Source organism: Sylvia atricapilla, chromosome 3, assembly GCF_009819655.1.
Source record: "Sylvia atricapilla isolate bSylAtr1 chromosome 3, bSylAtr1.pri, whole genome shotgun sequence".
In the NCBI taxonomy this organism is placed as follows: domain Eukaryota; kingdom Metazoa; phylum Chordata; class Aves; order Passeriformes; family Sylviidae; genus Sylvia; species Sylvia atricapilla.
Genome location: NC_089142.1, coordinates 67479176 through 67506385, shown reverse-complemented (window position 1 = coordinate 67506385; position 27210 = coordinate 67479176). Strand labels below are relative to the sequence as shown.

Genomic DNA, 27210 nt, shown 5'->3' with positions numbered 1-27210 from the left:
CAGTAAATGAGGTAGTACGATTACATCATCATATTTATTACCATCCCAACATTCTGTTAAATCCAAATACCACTCCTCAGGCTGATTTTTCTAATGCAGTCCTCTTTAGAGATGGCCAGTAATTCAGCAATAAAAAGTGACTGCTCTTTCAACTAGTTTCTCACTTGCTGTTTTTAGAAGCAATACCATGAAATACAAGTACATTAAAAATGTATAACAACATAATTAAAACTATATCACATAGGACCCTATTCCTATCACACAATTTACAGACATCCTTAGCTTTTACAAGTTGTTACAAGTTGTAGAGTCTTTCCTAAGTGCTTGCAGGAACATGATTTCAGTGTAGAAGAGTTACCTGTTTTGCTTCTCCCCATAAAAAACAAAACCAAACAATTGCAAAGTTCCAGTACTTATGGGACATAATCCAGGAGAGATGGATGTGTCCAAGACATCATTTATACACAGACACACACACATATATTAAAAAATATATGAGCATATAAGTATATATATTTTAAGTGAAGAGCACATACTTTTATGCTTTTGTGGGTATTAACAGCACAGTAAGATTTTGTTAACTATATTTGCATTATTGTCATCATGATCCTTAGACAATATTCCCATGTTTCCTTGCAATCAACAGTTTTGAGTTCAAGCTGATATTTGTTTGCTACATATACATAAACTCCTAGCACACTAAATGAACTTAGTGACTTAGAACATAGATTTGAAGCTTTCAAGTTCCATTCAGGATAGAGAACTGACAGGAAAGTAGATTAATTGAACTAAAATGACAGTTATGCTGCTCTAGTGGGAGTTTTAGTCATGTGTAGCCAAAGTTACCAGTACTCCCTGGTATTTGAGAGAGAAAATCAGAAAAGAGGAATAAAATAAACTGTCCTACGATTTTCTATTTCCCTCTGAAGCTAATAAAGTTAACGCATTGATAGAAAAGTTGGGACAGGAGGGAAAAAAAAAAAAGAAAAAAAAAAAAAAAAGAAAAAAAAGAAAAAAAAAAAAAAAACATTTTGGTCAGTCTATATTGAAACCCATAGTACACAAGTTAAGGCAGAGATTAACAATTAATATGGATTATATTTTGTGAAATTTTCTGAAAATCAGGAAGCAGTTTTGCTTACTCTTAAGACTCTATTCTTCTTTATGACATAATTATTTACCAGCAGAAACATTCCAAAGGTTGAAAATTAAAATACAGGATTCTTCTTGGTATACTGGACGGTAGAAACTTGTATAAATACTTTCTGTACAAGGATACACTCTTACAGCTTGTGAAAAAATTAGGTTAAACAGTGGCATCTATTTCAAAGGAAGTCAATACTCATTGGAGTATATAGCCACATACATAAAAGCATAAATTGTCATAAAATTATGTAAACAACAGAATAATTATATGTTAATTAATTAATCAATAGACAGATTTTTGTGCCTATGACTGTACTGTCCCAAACCAGCTATAAAATTTACAGCTGTCTTGCAAATCACCATAAAGATCTCAGCCTTAGTTTCTCAAGCACAGGCACTGAGGTACAGAAGCAGATCATGAACATTGTAATAAATGTCACAGCCTCTAATCAGCATCAGCTGCAGAGTGTGGTGATGATTTTTCTTTTGTTCTGCTGCTATGAAATGTCTTATCTTCATGTACTGGCCAACACACTACACTCATACTTGCTATGGAAACTGGCTAGAAACCAGACCTGACCTGCCATAAAAATATTGTAATTTTGAGATAATTAACTTTTTGTGGTAAATTAAGTATTCCCTTCACCTAATTTTCAGGACAAAAATATCTGTGTAAACCCACTCCAATCTGAGAGAAACATCAAAAACTTCTATAATTAAACTATTCAAAGAATAAAGTGTATATACTCCAGACCAGATGACTGTGAATTCTCAAAAGTACTTATTTAAAAGAGTTTCCCACTAGACCATCCCCTTGCATAAGGCCAAGTGAAAACTTTAAAATAGTATGAAATTCCCTTTGACTCTTACCAGAAAAGACACTGGGAATCTTGGAAAGAAAACTTTTCACTGTACGAATAGGAATCCCATTTTTCTCATCTTGCATGCGGGCTATGACATCTTCCATCTGAACAGAGAAATAAAAAAAATTAAATTTAAAAAAAGAAAGAAAGGAACAATAAATAAATAAATACATCCAGAATTATTTCCTAAAATTAATCTCAAAGAAATACTAGATCAATGTCTCAGAATAAAAGGTCCCCTCTTTGTATTTTGTTATTTAATTTATATTCCACAATTTTATTGAACAGGCTAAAACTGCAAGTAATTTATGCATGAAAAACAGTAAGAAAAATATGTATTCAAGGGCTTTTGAGAAAGAAGCAGCAATGCAGAATAACTTAGTTAAAGCTAGATTTAGTTAAAGTTGGATATTAAACTCCATGATTGTTTTAATGGTATTGTACCACACATAAAAGCAAAAAAGACACAGGCTTTTAAGGGACTGATAGAGTTCTCAAACAGAATGTTTAAAAGCGACCAGAGCTTTTAAGTTCAAAGCAAAAACACCTTCTTTTCTTTTGAAAAGGGCAAAAATACAACATGTTGTAATTTTGCTTTCCTGGAGACAGCAGAGCCATAAACATAAAATTTCTTCATAGGTAACAATGGAGTAGGTATAAAAATATTTTAAATCAATTTTCTGATTTTCTTATGTATATATTCTTTATATTAGCTCAGTTTTCCAGTTCAATTTTTAGGCTAATTTGGACCACACATTTTATAAATTGTGCCCAATGCAAAGGTTCACTTTCCTATGAACTATGACTGGAAAACCAAGAATATTTAAGTAGAGTCACTGGCTTACAATGCCATTTTTTCTTTTTTCTCATTTCATAATGGAAATTTACACATTTGATAATTTCCACATTTATTTCTTTCTTTGAATATCTAACTTCTCAAAATGTTCAATGAAACTATGATGAAATTAATTAAAACTTTCTTTTTACTTAAATCCCCAACATGCTCTACGTGAAAAACTCTATGTGACAGGGCATTTTATACTCTTTCATTAGTCAAAGTTCAAAAAATATTTGTATATCACTTCTGTACACCTAATAAAACTTCATTAAAAGTTTGTGGCTGGGCTGTGTTGTAGAAGCAGAATAACAGAAGAAATTCTGTGATGGCCCTTTCCCCCCTAAAGTCAGATGTCCCACATTAGCAAATAGCAAACCAGCATTGGCTGCAGCTGTGCATTAATTGGCCAAATAAGAGAGTTGTACAGAGCCAAGAAAGAGAACAGCATTTGGGGTCACCAGTGGTGTACTTAGGAAAAAGAACAAACATCCATAGCAAAAAAAAAAAAAAAAAAAAAAAAACAAAATCATTTAGCTTGACTGCTCAAGAAAAAGCTATTTATGCATAGAGTGCCTGAAGGTTCCCATGTTCCATATATTTATAGATCACATATTAACAACCAAAGGAATGCAAATCCAGTGTCATTGTTCAAACCAAAAAGTAAACACAAGAAGTAGATATTGTTAGCAAGGTGTGAAAATCTCAGACTATTGCTCAGATTTAGGCAATGTGCAAAATGTAACAGAAGAAAAGAACCAATATTCATCTGACATGGAATTTAATTATTTAAATAGAAAAGGAAGGCCATCAATAGATTTCTGAAGAAATCATCAAGCATATCTATGCTTGTCAACCATTATCTGTGAAATGGCACCCATCCCTACATTTTTTATCCACATAGTGACTGAAGGCTTCTATCAACTTCAGAAACTGTCTTATTTTTCCCTTAAGTAAATAAGAATGCACTTAAATTCAAGTAAATATTTTTGCTGCTCATATTTAATGATCGATTCCATACATGCAGAGTAAGCTTGTGAGAATATTGCTAGAACTGCAGAGGGAACAACATATGTTACACAAGGACAAATTATAGAAGACAATTTGTACATAAGACAACACACTAAAGGTATATTTGCTATATAATAAGGATTACTACAAATACAGGCCCCACTTCTCAAACACAGTATTACAGGTAGAGAGACACAGTTACTGATCACTCAAGAACACGAGCACAGATGTTAAATGCCCAGTGCTGTCAGTAGTCAGACTTTTGAGAGTGCATGGAACAAATTGTTAACAGACATTTACATACGCTTTCCTAAAATTTCTTCACGGACAAGATCGAATCTAAACAGCATAAAATCTTACTCTGAGAGAGACTGAAGCTGTGGGAGAGTCCTCTGGTTTTGATTAGCAAAGTGAACTCTAGGATGTCTGCACTGCAAAATTACACCTTCCCCTTTATATCAAGCTCATATTATTGTTCTATGTTGGGCATGAGTTCTGTCTGTGCAAAAGGCAGCTCACACTCCAGACAGCATTACTGGGAACTGCCTGGATAACTCAGTGAGCAGAGATTACCTCCTAAGTGAGCAGGAATGTTCTGAACACACAACACAACAGCAGTTCACTAATTAGGTATACCTGACCTCTTACATAGAAATCTAAGAAGTTACTTGTGGTTTGTGGTTTTCTTAAATCTTAAACAAAAGAACTCTAGAAAATGAAGGGCAATTTATGAGAAAAAAAGTTTAAATTAAAGATTCCAGCCTATCCAGCTCAACATATGCAGGTGCACAGTTTAACTTTGAAAATATGCCGTTGCTGTTTCTGTTTCAGCTGCCTTAAATTCAGCAAATATATAACCTCTTCCACTGAAAAACATCAAACTTAATTATATTTAGGAAACAGCAGTCAAGGCACTCCTCTGTCATTCATCAGCAATGACCTAAGACAATGAAAAGGGCAGAATAGTTTAATTAGAATGATGAAAGAAAATCTTAATCTAATTTTGCTCAAGAAGCCTAATCTGGGAAACACATGCTGCTGCCTGGTATAATAATTTTACTTCCTGATGTAGCATTGTTTGTTTCTGAGTCACCTGACCCAATGCTCAAGAATGAAATAGAAGCTTCTTCATTTCACCTCAGAATTAGAATTTTTTCTTTCATATGCTCTTACCTGGCTAAACCTCTCCAGCCCTCGTTTTGCAGTGGGATTCTTTTAAATCCTAAACATTCTTAAATAACTCAAACAAACCCATGAATAATTAGCCTCCTGATCACTCTGCAAATGAAGGTTAATGTGCTCGAGAAGAGGAAGTTGTATAAGCATGTCTTTTAGCTTTTCAGTCATCATTATACATCATTAACTGGGAAAGTATAGCTAGTAAGAAATTTCAGTGCAGCACAGATCCTACAGAAAGCTCTCTAAATAAACGTCTTCTCCAAAAAATGCGTCATTTCTTTACCAGTGAGGTAATTCTAACCCTGACAATAACTCACTAAACTTCTGATGCATAAGCAACTCAGAAAAAAAACTTACAATATTAATATTTAAAACTTCACTTGTCTCCTTGTGAAGGCAATTTGCAGCCTTCATCTTGACACGTAAAGACTCTGAAATCTATTTCAAAGCCTAACTCTATGACAACAGTGACAGTGCATGTTCTCTAAAGCAAAAAAAATGCAGATAACAGTACCCTGTAATCGAAGGGCTACAGGATACAGGAACCATTGAACAATGACAACTCACTCTGCTCTGACACACCAGGAGCTAGGTAGGGATGCAGGTGTGACCAGCTCACCCCAGGAGGAGAACCAGTGGAGGTCTTGACAACACACCAGAGGGAGATTCCTTTAGCTACGTACAGATAGGTGAAAGAAATATAGCTCCTAAAAGTAGAATTTTTATGGTCCTCAGTGTTACCATGCCATATGATTTATGGTTTGTGGGGGGAAACCCTGTTCTTCAAAATTCCAAATCCTAAATAAGAATTTCATTGCTGCTCATCTGCACATCTTGCAAAAATTATCAATTTGAACCATAATTCAGCATCACTGCATCTTAAGAACTGGTTTTGGTTTGGGTTTTCTTTTTTTTCATTAATTCAAACACAACAACGGTGAAAAACAAAACATTTCTTAGTGCAGGACAAGACTTTTTTTTCTTCCATTAAAATGGAGCCTAAATCAATTCCACATAAAGATGATCACTAGATACAAGGATACTAGAAAAAGTAATCCATCTGGAACCAAGCTAGCTCAAGAGATACATGGTAAACTTGAAGCCTTGTCCTACTCTGGCATCCACAGGTGTCTTAATTTGATTCCTGTGCCTTAAAAAAAATTAATTCAGTGCCAGGGAATTAAGACTAAACTCAGGAATACCAAAATGAAATAAGCATAATTTTGTATTCAGTTATCATACATCAGAACAGGGATTAGTCTTACATTGAGTGTACCATGGTCCACCCACACTACAGCTTTCTTCATTTTGCTAACTTATTTTTTTTTCTCCTTTTTACACAAATGCAAGGGTAGAATAGTCCAGTGGAACTAGCTACAAACCTTGTCCAAACTTTTGTTAAAAAGTACAAAGGGTCACAGCATATTTCTTACAGTATGCAACATGTTTCCTTAGATATTTTCCGCCCTCTCTAACACTTTACAGAGCTGGCCAGAAGGTTGCAGAAGTTTTCCTCAGCCTATCGCCTGTGCAGACATGTACATCAAGCAACTTGGGCTGAACAAAACTGGCAGGGTAGGAGACAGATACAAGGCTCCTTGCAACATAAGGGCCACTTTTCTTCTGACTGCTTCACCGACAAGCACAAGTACAGGCAAACTGATGGCCAGATCAAATCAGTAAGAAATTACCTCAGAGGTGGAGATGGAAGGTTAGTGGAGACCTTCAGTTTACTCAGTGTATGAGGCAAAGTCACCAAAGTAAAATAAAGAATCTCAGTTTAAGAATGCTGACAACACTTTTTCTAAATCAAATGTGTAGAAACAAGATGGTTAAGTATCTTTGTTGCCAAAGATTTTAGCATTTTCCATTGAATGCAGAGTTGGGTTATTTCAACTCTTCATTCCTACTTGATAGGAAAACCAAGTTTAAAACATTCAGAAGTTCAGAAAAGTACATTTAGATTTTTGACTAAAATACAGTGCTGAAAGATGGCTTGAAACACACAAGACTAACCAAACTGTAAATGACAGTCATGCACGAACTCTCTGAGCTAGCTGATACAAAAGTAGTCAGGAGTTTTTCTAAGACAGCAATATTGCATCTCTGGTCTACCAATACAGGAAACAGCCCTAGGTACTCTCTGATGAACATTAAATTATAGAATAACTTAATTAAAAGAATACAAGAATGACTGGTCTCATTCTTTCCAGAGCCTGTATTTGCTGAAATAATTATTTGACATCATGAAATCAAATGGCAAACCAACAGAAAAGTTTCCAATCATATTAAATAGATACATTGGAGAGAGTTTGGAGAGCCTTATTTTCTACATGTACCTGTGATGCTGGCATCTCTGCCTCTTGTTTCTTTCCTTCTGTCCATGAAGACACTGGTGTGAGCAAATAGTTCATTCCCTCCCTAAACAGAATACCTTTGGAGAGCAGAAAATGTTCTGGCTTCACATGTAGTAGAAAAGTCTGTATTGATTCATTATCTGTCATTACTCTTATGGCTTCATTTGTAGTTACCAATGTGAATATCTAATCAGGATTCAAATTTATTTTCTCTAATCATCCATACTGTTTCATATTCAACAAACAGGTAATGTTTCAGACTGGTTGAAAAACAAAAGTACTACATCTCTAAGTCTGTGCTTACATTAAATGATCACAGGGCAAACTTTTGTCATTTATTAAGAATAATTAAGGCTATTTTCAATTTATTTGAAAATTGACGCCAGTTCTGTGCAATTTTTTTTGAGGCTGAATTAAATGAGAAGTCCCACTGAGCGTCTTCTTACTATCAACCCTTCATCTTCATCACTGAACTTGAAGATAGCATATAGTACATTCTGTCGGTAGTAATTTATGCCAATAAGTAACTATCTTTTCTCCTAAGGACAGATATAGTCTTGAGCTCATGGTTTCATACACCACTCATTTTCTCTGCTTCATACACTGGGTGAACAGAAGATCTGCCAGCAATCTTCTATTTCTTCCATCATTCTACAGTTATTTCTCACTGTTTTTTCTTTGGAAAAGTTGATCTGAAAACATTTTCTTAATATTGTATTCCACCCCCCCTCAAAAAATTATTCTTCATTCTAATTCAGAAAAATAGTGCGAGAAAACTCTGTCAGAACACTGTCAACAAACCTGTAACACTGCAAGGGCTATTATTCTCACTTTTTTCAATTAGATTTTTATCTCACCTAAGAATCTTACATCTGGATGTATAAGATAGACACCCAGTTCACTGAATGTATACCAATGCTATATAGCTGGACTGTGAAGGGCAGGCTGAAGTAGTTCATAAAAACAACTCAACTGGCATTACAGAAAGATCATATAACTTTGGAGAAATAGATCATACTGATTCAGCTTTGAAATCAAGAAAAGGTCATAGAAAATGCTATACTAAAGTCCATGAAAAATTAGGGAGTTGTCAATTCCAGTTCCCTAGTCCTCCTGAAAATGCAACTTCAAACAACAAAAAATATCTTAAGCAAGAAAAAAGGCTATTTTTAAAAAATTAACCACTTTCAAAATAATTCAGATATGCTTTAAAATTGTTTCATAGTATTAATAATTCATAATTTATTTTTACTCTGGCCTTTTCTAGCTAAGAAGCATTTTCTATATTTAGTTAATGTCAGAATCAGATACAGAAAATATAAGAGGTTATGAACTGATGCAAGAATTACTACTGTAACTAAATGGTTCTCATGCTTCAATTTCAGATAGATAAAGTATTTAATTTTATTTACCTGTTTTTCCTAGAACTTAGAAACGACTAAGGAGAATTAATTAAAAAAACACATTTCTCAAACCTTGAATGTTATTGTTGCACAACAAAACCAGAGAAAGCTTACCCAAAGGAGTTAAAAAAAACATCCAGATGGTGAAATTTCCAAACCACCTAAGTCAATGATAATTTTGGAAATTGCATTTCTGCTTTTAGTGAAGTAATTATTTCCATTACATGTATGAAACTTCAGTTGGAATGATGGAGGAAAGAGAAGTATCACTATGGACACCTCAGAAGAAAACACAGCTTGATAAAGGAGGCCTTGGTGAAAGACTGCTTTTACTAATAGAGAGATTTCTGCAAAAATACTTCATTCAGAATAATATATATATATATAAAAGCAGCTAAACATACAAATAATATTTCTTAATCTGTCAGGTCAAAATTTGAGCTTCTAGACTGTGCTACCAGAGACAGAAATAGTATTTCTTAGGCAAAGTACAACTTTTTAAAAATACAGTCTTTCAAAGCCAAGCTGTTTCTGGGTTGTACTGAAAATTTGTAATATGATGATACTGACACTAAAAATGAAGTCCCCTGTACATTTAGAAAAAAAGAAGTTCAATGGATACCTAATCTCTGAGATCCCAAATGGGCCTTCCAAAACAATACTACAAAATGGCCAAATGTTTGGGTTTTTTTCTAAAAACAAAGAAAAGTAAAATGTCAAAATTCAACAACAACGAAAAAAAATTAAAGGACAGATTCTGGTCAGTACACAGGCTGGGATTTAAAAGAAGAAAACAGATGCAGACATTTTTGTAGGAAATGGAAAATAACAAAATAAGCTAGCTTACAAATAGGTAACTCAGATACAAAAGTGAATTGTAGCCAATAGCACATTTTGCCTTCAAAAAAATAAACAGTCGCAAAAATATTAGCAATAACAGAGTTATGATAAATTCATCCACCTAAAAAGAAAGGTGTTATATTCTTCTGGAGAACACTTACATTTACTCCGAAATATTGTAATTTAATCTAAAGTATAAACAAACAGATTTTTTTTTTATATTGGTATATCTTTCTTATGTCGTCTGTTACTAATGGTTTTAAAACTAAGTTTGTCTGGTTGGATTCTCTTCCTCACTTGTCAGATGATACCAAACATTACAAAGCCATATCACAGAAGCAGATCATTTTAGGGGCAGCTATGGTTGACCAAGGATGAAACCTTTCTTAAAAAGTACAATATCATTATCCCTTAACTACTAGTGAGCATAAAAGTAATTACAAGAAATGTTTCAAATTACATTAACAGAAATAACATTTTAGGGAAAACAATTATAAGTATTCTGGTGATTTCTACATTGCTCTCTGCCTTGTGGTGAGGGAAGACTGAAGGAGGCAAGCTGATCTTCTGTTAATATTTCAGCACCTAGAGAAGAAAAATACTGTATAAAAACTTCATTATAAATCTCTTGGTCCTTGAAATTGCTCTGAGTCATTAAACTCCATTAAATACAGAAGTAAAACTGCTACCATCAAAATAAATTTTTACAAGTGACTTTTAAATCATGTTCTTGTAAAAGAAAGGGCTCTTAACTGTATTACAGTATGGAAAGCTTTCAGTATCAATTCTGTTTGGCATTTAAAAAATAGGCTGCTGATGTAATACAGTAATGTAGCATTATATGACAGATGGACTGGTTTCACAGAAGTCTGTTCACCCTCTGTTACACAACTTACTCAAAAACAAATATTTTATTCTTACCTAATCTGAATAGATAGAAAATAGACAGCTGTGGATGTTCTGGCTATGTCAGTTTTTAAAGCATGTTGAATTCACCCATTTTCACTTAAAGAACAATGTAAAAGAAATGAAAACAAATTAAATACTGAACTATTGATCTGCCAAGTGAACAATACAGATAATAGTGGATAAAGTCAGAAAACACAATTATGGTACATTCCCCATGCAATTAAAAAAAAAATCAAGAAGATTACTGAAATAAATGAACCATATGGAACTTTTTTCCATAAAAATTTAGCTACCAGCATTCCAATAACACCAGTACATTTTCCTTTCTTATTAAAAGTCTTATCATCATCTCCCCTTCGAGCCAGCAGAAGCTCCAGGCCTGATCATTTTTTACTCATCTTGAGAAGATCACACACGCTCTAAGTACTAATTTTCATGCTAAAAAGCAAAATTATTTTATATAGCTCTTGCTAGTAGCAATTCAGGGACTGTAGTGCGAACTATAGGTTTATGTAAGACAAGCAATGCATACAAATATTAGCCTGCCCTTTAGTAACAAAAATTATGCATTTCTACATGTCAAGCAATATTTTTCATCTCTTATTGACTACAGAAATTAGTCAAGCTTTTCATCAATCAAAACATTAGAAGATTTAAGAAAAATAGGTCATAGATCTTCTTATTCAGCGAGGAATAATAAAAATAAGTTCTACACACATTTAAAAACCAAAAACATTGGGGTGAATTTATGTAGAAATAAACAGTATTTTCTGCATTTTTTTACAGTTTTAAAATGTATTTTAAATTGCCTGTGGAAAATACCCAAACAAAATGTGAGTGTTTGCTATGAAACAAAATTATAGAATGTAACTTAAACAAGGAATAGTATCTTGTACAGGATGCCAAAAGTGACACTATTTTATTTATAATTTCTCAGCATCTCCAGAGTTATTTTGTATAGGATTCTAACTGTATCAGCCAGACTCTATGACAAATCTAAAATCTTATTTTTCTAAAACAGAGGCAATGTCTCTATGCCATTCATAAAATCCTGGCATTCTTCTAAAAATTACTTAAGTCGTGGAAAAATAACTTGATTAAGAGAATGTAGCCCATAGTTTCCTTTAGGAGGTACTTGGAAAAGAGTCAGTCAGAATTTTGATACGGGTTTTGATTCTACACAATGAATGAGCAGAAATGAAAGTTCCTTATTTTCAAATGAAAGCTACATTAGCTATACTCTTTGATCAAAGTAGGCTTTCACAGGAGTTTTCTTAAAAGAAATCACTGCTGAAGAGCAGTAATGCCAGTCCACACCTAATTCCATTATATGTAGTTACCTTACAAACACATAAACCAAGACTTCTTGCCTTCATCGCTTATAATTTAATCTATCTCTCCACCTATTGAAAAATGACATAGTTTGTTCTCAATCCCACTCTAAATTGCTGTACTTTCATAAGAATCCTCTGCCATGTAATGATTTGGGAGCAACCTCAGTTAAGGCTTATTTATCAAAGCACTTAAACAGTTTGTTAACATTAAGGCTGAAATTTTCTAAGAAAATGGAAGCAACTAAATACCTAACTCATTAAAAACCAGTGAACTGACATATCAAAGGACAGTGGGTGACACAGCAATGAGTGTGTATGTTCCAGTGCTTTGTGAAATAGGACCCTATTCCAATGTGACATTTCCCAATTTATATTTTGACTGGTTGCAGCGTAATCAAGAAAAGCAGAACACATTTTATTTACTTCCTTTCAGTTTTATGCAGCAATTGCCTCAGCTCTAGCACTCCACTGGACTTGGACTTAAGGAAGGAATTAAGGAAAAGGACTTGGAAGGAATTAAGGAAATTTAAAATGGACTATGTGCCCTTGTCCTATTTAATTTTTATCTGTTTTTAAAAACATGAATTTCTCTTAAGAATTCATATTATATTTTCCCAGAAAAACCAACCATACTTTGATTTCCTTTGGAATAAAGAAAACAGAAAAGGCTATCTTGCTATCAAAACACTAGAGCTTTTAAATTCTCATGATTTAGACACTTTAAAGTAAATCAGGTCTGGACGTTCTGTACTTGTCCAATTTACTCATAGTTTGACATTTACAGTATCTACATTTTATTTTCCTTTGCAGTCATTTTTCTTTTGATTAGAAACATTTTATGTCTTTATTGTCAAATCATATTTGTGCCACAAAAGAAAGTAGAGCAGCAGTCATTAGCAGATTTGAAATATGTGAGCTCTGAGAATTGTGAATAATGACTATAAAACCCTTACTTTATTCTTTCTGATACACAACTGGGAAAGGAGATATTCTTTTGTTATAAACAGGTTTGGGTATTCACATACTACTATATGTATGCCGTGAGATTAGAACAATATTAAAATCAGACATCCTGTAACCGAAGAACCAAACAATCTAAATGGATTTGAGTGAATTAAAATTAAAAAAACAAACATAAAACCAAAAGAACTAAAGTTTTTGATGTGCTGGAGCACTGTAATGCTAGATAAAATCATAGCATACATATTTTAAAACAGACTGGAGTTTCTTTCTGTTCCAGAAAGCTGCAGAGTCCTGACATTTTTTCCCACCCTATATCTTCTCAGAGACATGAATCGAAGTCTACTGTAGTGAGTGAAGGCATTTCCTTTTATATTTTGGGAATAAATATTAGCATCATTAGGCATTGGGCTTCTAAATATTAAGTACTCCATGAGTGTCAAAGTCCGTCTTCATTTTCTATCAAAAGCTAAACTATTTATAAAGTTCCAGAAATTAAAGATGTTGCATTCCATTCCATACACAAAACCACAAAACTGTATTTTTGCATGGTCCCCCTCTTACAACTAACTTAACACCTTAGATGTTGATGTCTTGAATGCATTTAATATGTTAAACTTAGCTGAGAAGTTCATTATTCTGAAGAAGAATGTTTAGAGACATAATTGTTTACTGTATGCCTCTTTGTTCCATCATTACCTTATCACATCCTGTTCCAGTACATGATGTTGCAAGACAAAGATAAGGAATAACTTGTACACTGAATTATTTATGTGTTAGACAAAGCAGAAAAGGAGGAAGGAATCACAAGGAGGACAAAGGAAAGATCCATGTTCATTATCTTTTGATCTTCTTTGAAACTGTGTCGATTTGCATTTTAGTTTATGGTCATCATACACACCCTTACCAGGATTTATTTCTTCATACATAATCCTACTTAAAGATAGTTAGACGGGATCTTTGAAATCTAATACTGAAAAATGAAGTTACAAAAATATTTACTGTCTCGTAACATTTGGCAAGACCTCCCAAAATCGTGCCTCCAGAATAGATCCCTTAAGTAACAGCACTGTATTCCTAAATCCTATTGTAAAAGAAATCTTCATTTACAGATTAAATCAAGGTAGTTTCTAGGGAAATCTTACAACATCAAAGACCCCAGATCTAACTGTTATGATAAAAATGACAAATTCTGACAAACACAGACACAACATTTGAATCATTTCTCACTCTAAAACAGTCTCCACCACAGAGTGACCATGGTACTTCTAGTAGTATCTCAAATATTTTATAATCTGTTATCATAAGAACTACTGTTGAAAGTTGAGAGTTAACATAAAAAGATGCTGACCAAAATGATGGAGACTGTAAATTCAGAGTAAATCTGCTGAGATTAGATGCAGACAGCAGTGACTTCTAAGGTAGTATAAATGGGTAGAGCAATAAAAATATTTAATCTCTGATGCTACATAACCAGTGTAGACAGTCTGATATCAGGACATTCATGATACACTTGGTTCAGGAGCAGTCTTGAACATGTTAATGCCCTCTGTATACCTTGCAGCCTAATGCAAACTGAATTGCAGACTTTTGCATCAGTATCCTGGTTTCAGCTAGGTAAATTCCTTCTCAGTAGTAATTATAGTGCTGTGTTTTGGATTCAGGATGAGAATGGTGTTGAAAACACACTGATATTTTGGGGTTTTGTCAAGTCATGTTTTTACCAAGTCTAGGACTCTTTTTTTGTCTCGTGCCTTGCCAGTGAGTGAGGAGGTCCACAAAAGAAACTGGAAGCACTCAGCAGGTGATGACCAATTGCATTGTGCATCAGTTGTTTTTCCCTTTTTATTACCATTATTTTTATAATTTACCATTATAGTTGCATTTTACTTTATTTTCAATTATTAAACTGTTCTTATGTCAACCTACAAGTTTTACTTTGATTCTCCGCCCCTTTGCACCATGGTGAGAGGGCAGAGAGCTGTGGGTTGAGCAAGAGGCTGCACTGTGCCTAATTTCTGTCTGGGCATAAACACAGTATGGAGGAGATCAGGTTCCATTCTGAGTTGTGTTTATCCTTGGTAACATTTTTAAGCTCTCAGAAGTGAACTTAAACCTTGATTTACTTTAGGAATTAGTTCTATAACATCACCAAAAGACTGACATTCATTCCTAAGCAGCAGTCCATTCTCCATACCAAAGCAGTTGTGGGCATGTCTTAAAAAAACTTGATGCAAAAGGGGCTTTCTTGGAGATGCTGAAATATTGTATTGGTTTTAGATTTCTGATCAAACCATAGACTTAAAATTCTAAAATTTTTGTTGTATTTACAAATCCACACAGTAATCACTTGCACACTTAACAGTACTTTCCAAATAAAATACATGCAAGAAATCTTCAGACACAGAAAGTTCATTAGGAATAATTATGAGATCAATTTGACCCATAAAGGAAGTAGTTATGGTTTACTTTATTTCCATTTTTTATTATGTCAGTTAGGCTTATTATCCTGTGAGATATCCCACTGTGTGCTTTAAAGCATCTAAAGGAATTGTAGCAACCAATTGGAAAGTGCGAATCAGAATTTGTTCCACAGCATGCACAATAAAATGTGAAATCTAGACTTTATTTTAGGGTCCAGGTTATTCCAAGGACTACATATTCCAAACCAGATCATAAAACTGTAATTTTTTTATCGAAAGTTCAAAAGCAGCACAGTGCATGTCCTTTGATAACCCTCAGAGACACAGAAATTAAAAGATAAACCAGGTGCCAAAATATAGAAAAGCACATAGTAATTCCCACAGTTTTAACAACTGAATATTGTTGCTGGCAAACTAATAATCCTACAAAACTACTGCACCAGAACACCTCACTCATATCCAAAATAAGTTTTCTTCACACTGGTAAAGCAGTAGGCTACACTGTTGAAATCTATCGAAACCCATTTGAAATACAGGGCTGAGCTCTCTGGCCTTGCCCCAAAGTCTGAGCGAGGATCCAGCACCAGGATGGCCCCACCTCAGCCCCTCTGCAATTCACACGGAGGCAGCTGGGACAGTGCAGTACCCCGAGAGCTGCTCTGAGTACCAAACTGCTTTTGCTGCCTTTTCTCTTGCATCCTTGCCAAGCACATACATAAAACAATAATTAGTTCTTAGCCTCACTAATGCTCTCCTAATGTCATCTCAGATGCTGTCAAATCCATGACTCCAGCGTTAAAAATCAGATTAATATAATTAATAAGTGATTAACATACAGTTTATTTTAGAACTTCAGACATTACAGCAAGGCTCATATAATTAAAACATTCACAGCAGTTTTGTTACATTGATTACAAACTTAACAGCATTTAAAACATTTAACTTCTCTAGATTTTTTAAATTTAACTTGCAGAAATTAAAACTACAGTACTATTCCCTCTTCTGACTATACAGAAATAATTAATATTTGTACCTAGAGAAGATATAGTGCTGAAAAAGTGAAGTGTGGAAAAGAATAAATGAAGTTATGGAATGTGGTCCCTGAAGGAACGGGCAACACATCTGCACTGAAAATGAAGAATCAAGATTACCAAATAGGTAGAGAACAAAAGTGAAAGACAGACAGGTTTTTGACCTAGTGAAAGACATCCATGACCATGGCAGGGGATTTTAACTAGATAATCATAAAGAGCACTTTCAGTAGCCTTTTGTAATGCTACTGATCAATGAAAGGCAAAAAAAAAATTAGTATGAGAAAATTAACATTTGGCATGATACATGAACTAAAAAATTAAATTATATTAGGTAAAAGGTTTAAGGCAAAGAAAGAAATGAATACATAAATAAGTTGTGAGACAGTACTTCAATACAGACAAATAAAATAGATGGGTACTCCAGATTCTGTTGTACATAAGAGTTGTTAAAATCTAAATGATCTTTATGTTACCTATACTAGGAGCAAAGCACAGCTTTCAGTGCTGTTTGCAAGAACCTCAACTGCAGTTATTAAAGATGCATAACACTATACTATTTTAAACACCTTCAAATTCAGGTCATGTTTTCTCATGCTTGGTGTCTTAAAAATTTCACTGCAAAAAGTTCGGCAGGGTGTGACTGATTTTGAGAGCCTTAGTAACCATTTAATGCCTCAGCTAAGATAATGCATGACAGAGGAAGGTTAAATACATTGTGTCTTCTGTGCATACAACTGAAAACAGTTCATACATGGAAGAAGAAAGAAAATGAGGTAATGGTTTTATGATAGAATCAAGTAATAATGAAATGAATCAACAAAAACAAATAGAAACGCTTTTTGAAGAGAAACTACATAGCTGTGCATGCTGATACACAGTGCACAGAAACAAAAACATGCTTTCAATATTTAGATCTCTGAACTTTAGCAAATGTTCATCCTTTCCCCATCCGATCAAAATCTTTGAGAACCAAACCATTCATCTTCAAAAGCTATTTTAAGTAACTCTATTTATTTTTTAAATGTATCATTTAAGTCTTTATCCAGTAATTCCATTTCATATTACTAATGTTGAAAAAAATCTAAAATAGTACATTTTTGTTTCAAATCCATGTTTTCTCCACCACAGCAGTATATTTATTTCTGACTAAACGAGGCAAAAGCATCTTTGCTATAAACTAAGACCAACAGGGGTGCAAAAGGATGATCAGCAATCAGGTGAGGAAGGGGTGGAGCAGATGGGCAAGCAAAAGCTGTCTGGGGTTTATCAGACACAAAAGTGCTCCTAATCAGCAGCACAGGACTAAAATGAGCCCATCTCAAGCATGTCCACCTAAGGATGTGCCTACTGGACAGCATTGTGGTGAAAACGCTCCTGCCTTTCCTAGGAAACCAGCACAGGCTGCCTCTCTGAAGTGCCTGTACACCAACACAAACAGCAAGAGAAACAAGCAGGAGGAGCTGGATATCTTGGTTGTTCCTAGGAGGTTTTGGAGAGCACTGATGGTAACTTCTTGACAGAGAGGATCGACAATCTGAGAAAGGCAAGTGCCCTTTTGAGCTTTACAACCTCTCAAGAAAAAACTGGTTGGGGGCAATCTTGGCAGCAGTGACCAAGTCTAATCACATCACAGCATGCACTTCCTCTTTCCCCAGAGAAACATTTTATGGAGAAATTATATATGTATTTTATATATAAGCCACTGAAGAAATAGAATGTACCTAGGCAAAATTCTCCACACAAATACAAGCAGGCCCTGCCTGTGCTCTGCAGTAACGAGCAGCCCAGTAGCCACATGAACACAATGGCAAAAACCTGACATAGCCAGACTCGCAGCTTTTTCTGCTCGGGATTAGGTCTGTGCTCCATGTGCAGCCCCAAGGCAGTGGGGGCATAACTCACACTCACCTACAAAGGACAATACATCTCTACTACTAGTTACTCGGCAAAAGTTGTGAAAGAAATACAGAAAAGGCAATACATTTAATCCACACTTCACAAAGATAGACTATAAGTAAGTTAAACCTCTTTCTCTTCTTGTGGTGTCTGTCAGTACTTGCAAACATCATCCCATGTGTTGAAGCAATCTAATTTTGGGGCCTAAGACACATGGACTGCAAAGACTGACATAATCAACTTGAATTCATAAAAGATTTGCCACAATTTAAAAAATACAGAATAAAATAAAGTGTAGAAAACATCCCCACTTTTATATTTTTCATCATTCTTCCACTCCTACTGGACAAGATGTATCTTTAACATCAGCCTCAACAACTCATGTGTCAAAAAGACTTTTTGATTCAATAATCTTCTCTGTAGTCATACACACAAATGTCATACACACATTAAAAAAAAAATACTCCATTTGAAATTGATTTTAGATTTCTATAAACTCTGTCTACATTATTCACATTTTTATACTTTCTGACAACTCCAGACTTTCTTTACTGTTGCTTAAAGCTGCAAGTTAGTGATTGTGATTGTCTGTATGTCCTTGAGCAGAATACTGCTCAAGTCTTCTGTTTGTCTCGGCTTTGAATCTCCAAATTTGAAGTTTGCTCTTTTTTGTATATATTTTAATTTATTTTAGGTATATATTATATCTGTAGCTTATCAGTTAAAAAAACTTCTTATTTTGCGGCACAATATTCAGCTCATTAAGTAAGCTGTATGATCAGGTGAAATTGTTAAATAACAGTGCAAAGAATAAAATAAAACCCACTAAAAATGGTTTGTTTATACTGCAGCACATGTTACCATGGGATTCCTTTTTATTTCAGTCATAATAAAGAATCATTACCAAGGCAGTTAAGAGCTTATAAAATTCATAATTTTTTATACTTGTCAACAGAACCTCTCACCTAATAGCATGCAAATTTCATTTTGGATTTAATTTTGGTTCATAAACTCTTTTAATCAATTAAATGTAATTGAACTAAGAGTGATAGCAATACAGAGTGATACCTTGCTCAGATAGGAAGTTAAATTAGACGATCAATTCCTACCGTAACATATCACAATTCCTCCAAATTTTTGATTAAAGGTTTCACAGCTATAATTAGACACATGGATTTTAATTTTTTTTTAACTGTAAAATGCACTTCAACCTCAATATTTACAGCTGGTCTTCTCAATAGTTCAATTTAAAAGTGTGCCACTATCTGTCTGAGCATCGACTTTGGCAATTTTTTTCCTCTCTTTGCCTCTCTGCTTTTCCAAATGTAACCTATCCTTTTCTCCTTTCAAACTCTCATAGCCCTATCTGCCTTTTAGCTGTTGGTAATACATCCTTGAATTCAGCTAATGTCTCAGCCTTTTTCATCCAAAGTAACAGTGAACAGAATTCTTTTCTGCCCTCCAGAATTCAAATTGTGACATTGTCAGGCTCCCCCATCGTAAGTATCCTCCACGTCATTGATTTTTCAGGTAGAGACTACAACTGACATCCTCAAATCAAGTACAATAATTTCTCCATAAACTACACAGAAATACCTTCCAAGCAATATCTTGAAATTAAGACAGGTACTGGCAGACAGATGGTCGAGCTCTGTTCCAGCTCAATTATTTATGATTTTGTAGTTATGTAGATTGATTTCTGCAGTTTCTTTTAGGTGTCTGAAAAAAATAAAAATCTATTACTGACAGATGATGAGCCAGCTAATGAACACTATGGAGTGCATATACTGTAGGATGTACTGCTTCAGAATAAGAGCAAAAAAATTGCCAGAAAAAAAAGCATAAAAAAATTCTGATGATTTCTTTTTAATATTATTATTAATGGAAAGTTTGCTCTCTCCTAAGTACAAAGAACTGACTAGTACTGAATCCTCTCCGGAAATCATAATTTCAGTTCAGGTCTCGAGCTAGAAATTTTCCATTACTTTGTGATAATACAGGTCTTTTTATAACTGTATGAAGACATCATTGCCACTCACTTTCTTTCACAACTGAACCACACCACAAGCTTCTTATATCCAAATTATTAGAGAGACAATCCTTAAAAGAAAAAGGAACATAAAAGAGAGGGAGAGGAAACAGCAAGTTAGTACACCTGGACAAAAAATCATGCACTTCACACATTTCCCAAAAACTGCAAATACATACTCACAAAATCTACAGAGAGTTTGCACTCATCTACAGAAGGATAATCTCAATATGACTGTATCAAAAAGACTAAACAAGTAAGTGCATACAGTATTTTACAGACTTTTTTTTAAAAAAAGACAATTTAAAATTTAATGTTTTTCTAGTATAAAATAAATATGCACCATTACACATTATTTCAAAGAAACCCAGGCTTAACTTCAAGATGCAGTTACCAAAGAATAAGTTTCCATAAAGTAACCTCAATGAATACTGTATTTCTTATTTAGAGCTGAGCACCTCTTCTTATCAACAATTTCCCACTCTATGCTTCTTCTATTGAAAAACGGGAAAACAAAGGGGGGGGTAATTTGGTTGGGGGGGGTTTACTTTTTAAATTTCTATTCTATCGTATTTATTGTAAAGCAAGTTGCTAGATGCCAATATAAATATTAAGTATTAAATAGTTTATATACTATAAAACTAAGGTGAGCTTCTCTTAATTCAGAATTACGAAAATTAAATGGAAGAATATTTTATTTCAAGTTTAGTTTTAGTTTGTACTGGTAAAACTGAGTGAGAGAATCCTGAATTTAACCAGTCATAATCTGAATTTCAGCCAGTCACAATCACTTAGTGTGACAAAGGTAGTTTATAATTTTTTCAGCAACACAGTGTTCCCACAACGGAAGTGAAATACTCTCACAAGACAGCAAGCTCTACGAGTAATTCTGTATACCAAAAACCTGACTATTTCAAATTTTCTTTAATGATTTTTCCAAACAGGCACCATTGAATTTTGTCCCGAATGCTACGCCTTCCACTGTCAGATAGAGACAGACCCAGGACTCCCTTTTTTCTGCCCTATCTTACAAGGACGGTCAAGGTACCTCAGAGCTTTAAAAGAATTATAAGATTGGCAAGGTTGTAGCTACAAACATCATATCCACTGATATCAATGGAAAAATAATATTTTATTTCTGACTTTGTTTCAGGATTTCAAGCCATGATAAAAAAGCAACTGAGAACTGATATGGCAGGTAGCTAAACTAAGAGGTAGAAACTCTCCATCACCTACCACTGATGGAGACCATTTCTATTATTTAATCTATGTAAAAGCTTTATAAAACCAGAGACTTTTTTTTCCTTATGCCACTTTTTCTCTACTGCTGATGACTTTCACATCCTTATCTGTGCTAAATCAATCACTTTGATGCTGAATGCACTAATGTAGGGGCAGAAAGCTCAGTCAGTGACAGTATTCAGGAAATAATTGTGGGGCAAAAACTTGCATTCCTAGTCAGCATCATGTTCCAAATAGACAAACATTGCACAGAGCGCCACCACCTAATCCATTTAAATGATAGATTCTATCCAAGCCAAGTATTTGATGGCAATCCATCAGCAGAAAGACAAGAGGTATTCTTTCACATTCATTTGTTTGTAGTTCTGAGTTTTAATAGCTTTTCATTGCCTCTTATTCTCTACCTCACCTAAAACACCTGAAAACGTTTTTCTCCTATCATAGGACTCTCAGCTTCAACTTATCAGCCCCAGGAAAAATCTCAGAAGTAAAAGCAGATAGAATGAGAGAATATCTACCAATAAAATCCAAAGCATAGTGTAACTTGTAATTTGACATATGACAAAATTTTCTATGCCAAATTCTGAAAAGAACACATAGAAACAGAGAACACCTCAATATGGCTATGGAAATAGAAACATACCAACACAATGCTTATTGGAATTGGAAACTGCCACTACATTTACATAGTAGTGAGCACTTTACAGGTACACTTGCATTTTCTGTGCAGACAAGACTGAAAGAAATAGGAGTTTAGTTGGAGACACAATGTGATAAAGAGACTTCCAGTGATACCTAATGACAATAATGTGTTTCTGCCTATACTTACAATTACATTTCAGTATTAACTGTTCTCTTTTGCATACATATTCAGATTTATATCAACAGTTTATCCACCACAGCCATGGTTTGGTTATATATGTTATGTATACATGATTATATACAGCATCCAAAAATATAAATAATAATATTATAAAGTGTTCATTAATGTCTATTATAATAATAATTTTAATAAAATAATTGAAATATTAAAATAGTTTCAAACAGTTTTACCCATAAAAACTCAAAGACGAAGAGACTGCTTAGCTTCTATCAAAGAACCTATCAGTTCCAAATCCAAAAGAAGGAATCTGCTTCAAAGATAACATATGGATGTATTTCTTTTCAAAGCCATGTCATACATTCTGATTAAATCTTAAATCTGTGTAAGACCTTGAATTACTCCACAAAGTCTTCACTTACTATGCTGTTAATGAGCTGGGTTGCTGTGACAAAAACTGTACAAGAGCTCCTAACAAGAGGCCCTGTAAGGATGCACAAACTCCTACTGCACAGGTGTCACGGGTGGAGCAATGCACTGCACTTGTGAGGGAGAACAACAAGTCTGTCAATATAAAACAGCAATTTAACAAAGCTGAATAGGAAATGTCTCAGAGGTTTAACAAGACTCAATGGCAAGGTACACTTCATTATTTACTCTAGGGAAGAGGGTCAGACAGAACTGAGAATGGACCTCCTTGCTCTCTAAACTCCTTTCTGAGGGAGTTTAAAGTGTTCTGGATCTAGAACTAGTCCCAGACTTAGCCAATGGTTCATATCTAAAGAATTATATGTGTACAATCAATACTTTAAATCACTTAGAAATTATTTCAAAGTTTCAGCACATTTATTCCCAATTCACCTACTGACTCAGCCCAAAGCAGTAACTTTGAGAGGCATCCCAATTCAAGGGAAGATCCTGGCATGCAGCCTTTTGCCATGCACAAGAGTTCAGCAGGCCCTGTCCACTATTTATAGAGTAGGATAATTTGGTTATAGTCACATTCACGTACCAGCTGTAGTTTGGTTGGCACAAGCTCAAACATCCCTCAGCTGTTCAGCAAGGCTTATGGCCCTAACTACTGTGTTCTGGATCTTCCCAGAGACCAGCTTAAGCCAGAGACAGCCACTCATACCATCACCAATATCTGGTACTCAAGCAAGAGAAAAGAAGGGGAGGAGGTAGTGGGCACACCATCATAGTGAACAACTCAGCAGTGCCTTGACTTTTGAGAGTGTCCTTTTATATTCTCTGTATTGCACAGAACTTCCTATATTTTTAAACACCAAGCAGAAAGACAACAGAAATTGTTCATCTTCCAGTTTCTCAACTCCTCCTGCTCTTTATCTCACTACCAGAAGCCCTTCAAGCCAAGACCTCAGTCCTGCTGCCAGTCCATTTCAAATCTCCACAGCTTTCTACACAAGTTTAAACTCAAGTTTTATGAAATGAAGATGTACAACACTTCAGTAAAACATAACTGAAAATACTCTTCACTTTAATATTTCAATTTGAAATTTGAATGTTTCTACCATTTATTGTTCTGAAGTGTTATCAGCTTCTTAGTAACTGCCATAATTAGGCACAGCACTCCATATGGATTGATTTTTTTTTTTAAGTTTCAGATGTTGTAGTTTTGCTGACAGATAAATGAGTCATCAGTCTGTCAAATAAAAAAGAGCAAAAAGAGTAGGTAAGGAAATCTCTTTCTTCGAGGCTTTTGGAGGTCATGGAATCAGTGGGATTTTAGAGAAATTAATACACTTTATATAAAGCTGCTTCAAGTTCAAGAAACAATTAGTTGGCTTTTAGCTATATATGCCTTAAAAACTGCTGCCCACGGTAGATGCCCAGGCTGCACTTAGTCGAGGCTGAGCTGAGGACAGCATTTCAGAGCCCAGCACTACACACTGGTGTTCTCACAGCCTGTGCCCTAACTGAGGGATGTCCTCCCCACACTTGAGGTCACAGCAACGGTGCCCACACTCTCATCACTCAGCCTCTCTTTTAACCCTGAAAGATTTCTGTGTTTCAGTGCCACTCAGCTAAAACTCACACCATGCAGAGCCTGAGGGAAACTTCATGGAGTGCAGCAAGCACTAACGAAGTAGAGAGCATGAGAACCTCACTTTTGGTCACTCCCAGTCCGCCATCTGTGGCCATGACTGAAATGGCAGATTCCTTTCTCATTGCTGGCTTTTTTAGAAGAATCAGAGAATACAACAGAAGCTGATGTTCTGCTGCTGTAAGACTACCTCTGCTCTAGGTGTCCCTGCCCAGGTACCGAGGTGCTGCAGGAGAGGCAGGAGCTGCCCTATGCCAGGACAACCCAACGGGGGACACAGCTGAGTCCCACAGCCACCCCGGAGAGTGGCTCAGGGAAAGTGCATTTCAGAAAGGACAAAAATGCCTGTAGAGCAACAAGGGATGAGGGAAAAAATGCAAGAAACAGCTTTGAAAATAGCCAGGTCATCCCAGAAGAAGGTGGGAAGTTGTGCCATCTGCACTGGGGGAGGGTCCCCTGGCAGCCCACAGAGGAGCCCAGCCAGAACAGGTGGATAAGACTGCATATTTACATAGCCTTAAAGCTACCCTCCGTTAAAAAGAAAATACGACCAGTCTAGGGCCAAGTCAGTGGGCTTAAAATCAGTCCATTAATACTATTTTGTTATTGCTAATCCTAAAACCACAAAGGAGAAGAAAAGATGTTTTCTTTCAGAGGATGGATACCTCACATGCAAAGGCATCTTAAAGCTTTTACATTTCTAATTGCGCCATTGTCAGTTATAAATGGTTACTTTGTTCCTACCATAGATTTTTGGTGACACAGGATACAAACACGTGCTCATGTCAAAACCACAAAGAGGGAATCACAACAGACAAACTCTGATATTCGGCCCATTCTCTTTCCTTTGCTCAATGGCAAAGTCTAGAAAACCATTAACATCTGCACGAAGTATTTCTCTCCAAAGGCAGCAGCAGAGCACTGCATTTGCAAAACTTTCCTCCACTTACCTGATTTGCTTTGTTTTTATGGTCAAATGGTTCTCCCAAGAGTGACTTTTTATAAGCTCAGACTGAGCCAGTGTGCAGTCAGAGCTGTGAGGTACCTGATCTATGCACAAAAGCAGCGCTGATATTTAACTGAGTTAGGAAGCTCACTCAGGCTTTCGAAAAACATCTATGAAGGCATTTCAATTCAATGTGATTTGCATGCTAATTCCATCAGCTCAGTGACAAAGCAAAGATAGTGTCATCTGGAGTATTCAGAGTATTGTGACAAATCTTTAGATATTTATACTGTTTTCTATCGTTTTGTCTCTAGAGTTTCTTCACTGCAGTGAACCTGCACCAATTAAGCTAATTGAGCATATCACCACACTTTTGGTTCAAGATAATCTTAGAGAATGCAAACTGAAATATTTAAAAGGTATAATAAATTTTCATTTATATCAGTAATTTGGGGGTGAGGGAGGAAGGCTACTAGTGATCACTGTTTGATTGGTCCACAAAAACCATCACAGATTCAAGGGCTGATACGCTACAAACGTGCCAAGCAATCACTTCACTAGAATACAGAAATTGCTGTGTTTGTGAGAAAACAGATTAGTAGCAGATTTTGTGCTGAAGGTGATGGAGTTGAGGAAGGAAAGCCTGCCTCATGGATTAATTACTTTTAAACTGGTTATCTCAATAATTTCTATGTAATTCAGCATATACATTTTTGATATTTATAATGCTTCTGCACTGATTTTTACAGCACCTTTCACATAGTCCATGAACTGCACATTTATGTATGATCTGTGTGTGTACTGTGCAAGCAGAAGATGAAGCATAAAGCAAGGTGTTCTGCCAAGGTTTGGCAGAATGGTGCCAAATCATAAAAGGCAACCCTGTCCCAGAAAACAAGCTCTACAAAAGAGATCCTCTGTTTTTCATATTATCTTAACATTAACAAGAAACCATGCATGAAATATTGCAGACTTTATTTTAAGGTAGATACAAAAGTGATAGAAACTGAAAAGGGCATGAGGGAAGTTGCCTTCAAAATTCTAACAATAACTTGATTTTTTCATGTTAATGTTCCCATTCTGCTGATCCTAACTATGTAAAAAAAAAAAAAAAAAAAAAAAGTCTTTTTCACAAATTGTTCTCTATGTGAATTGCTATGAATTGTCACTTAAAAAACACATTTCAAACAAATAAATGGCAGCTAATTTCTTCCAGATTATATTGTCATCTGAAAGACACCAATATGTGTGAATGAGATTAGAAATTGTCCACTCTGTCTTTCAATTTTTCTCTAAGTTTGAGGATTCAGAAACGCCATCTACACCGCTGAAGAAAATGAAGGAACAATCAAAATACAAACAATGGACATTTAAAAATCTCTTAGGCTAACCTAAGTATAAATTGAATAGTGCAAAGTTATAATAGGGCTATGTTTTCTTTCACAAACAAGGCATTTGGTTTTATCATTTGGTTTTAATCTACTTATACACAATTGCATAATATAATAATCATATTATCATTGCATAGATATTAAAAATCTGGTAAACAGCAACAACATAAGCGGTCATTTAATCATTAAAAACACCAAGCAAAGCCAAAATCAGGGTTGCCAGCACTGCTCTGCATATCTGCCTTCATGCTCTTCCTTTCAGACACTAACATGACATTGTACTATTTTTGCCTCACTTCAAAAGATGAAAGACTAACTAAAAACAGTGAGGCATAGCTGACAACTCCATAGTCTTTTTTTTCCAGCCCGCTGCTCTACTGCTTTTTGGCAGTACTGATTTTTTGTCCAACATTCTCTGGGCATGCAGGAGTCAGAACTAAACACCATTTTTCAATAATGAATTTCAGAGAACTTTCAAAACAGAATCAAAATACCCTTTTTAATTCAAAAGGCATTTTCAACGTTTC

At 35.0% G+C, this 27210-nt stretch overlaps 1 protein-coding gene across 7 annotated transcripts in view; it reads right to left on the bottom strand.

The window, feature by feature from the left end:
• Positions 1–27210, bottom strand: part of RGS7 (regulator of G protein signaling 7) — a 228759-nt gene that overhangs the window by 128112 nt on the left and 73437 nt on the right. For all 7 annotated transcript variants that reach the window (XM_066315661.1, XM_066315665.1, XM_066315662.1 and 4 more), the window contains one exon: positions 2017–2113. In XM_066315661.1, the coding sequence (XP_066171758.1) occupies positions 2017–2113 (97 nt within the window). The remainder of the gene's footprint in view (positions 1–2016; positions 2114–27210) is intronic.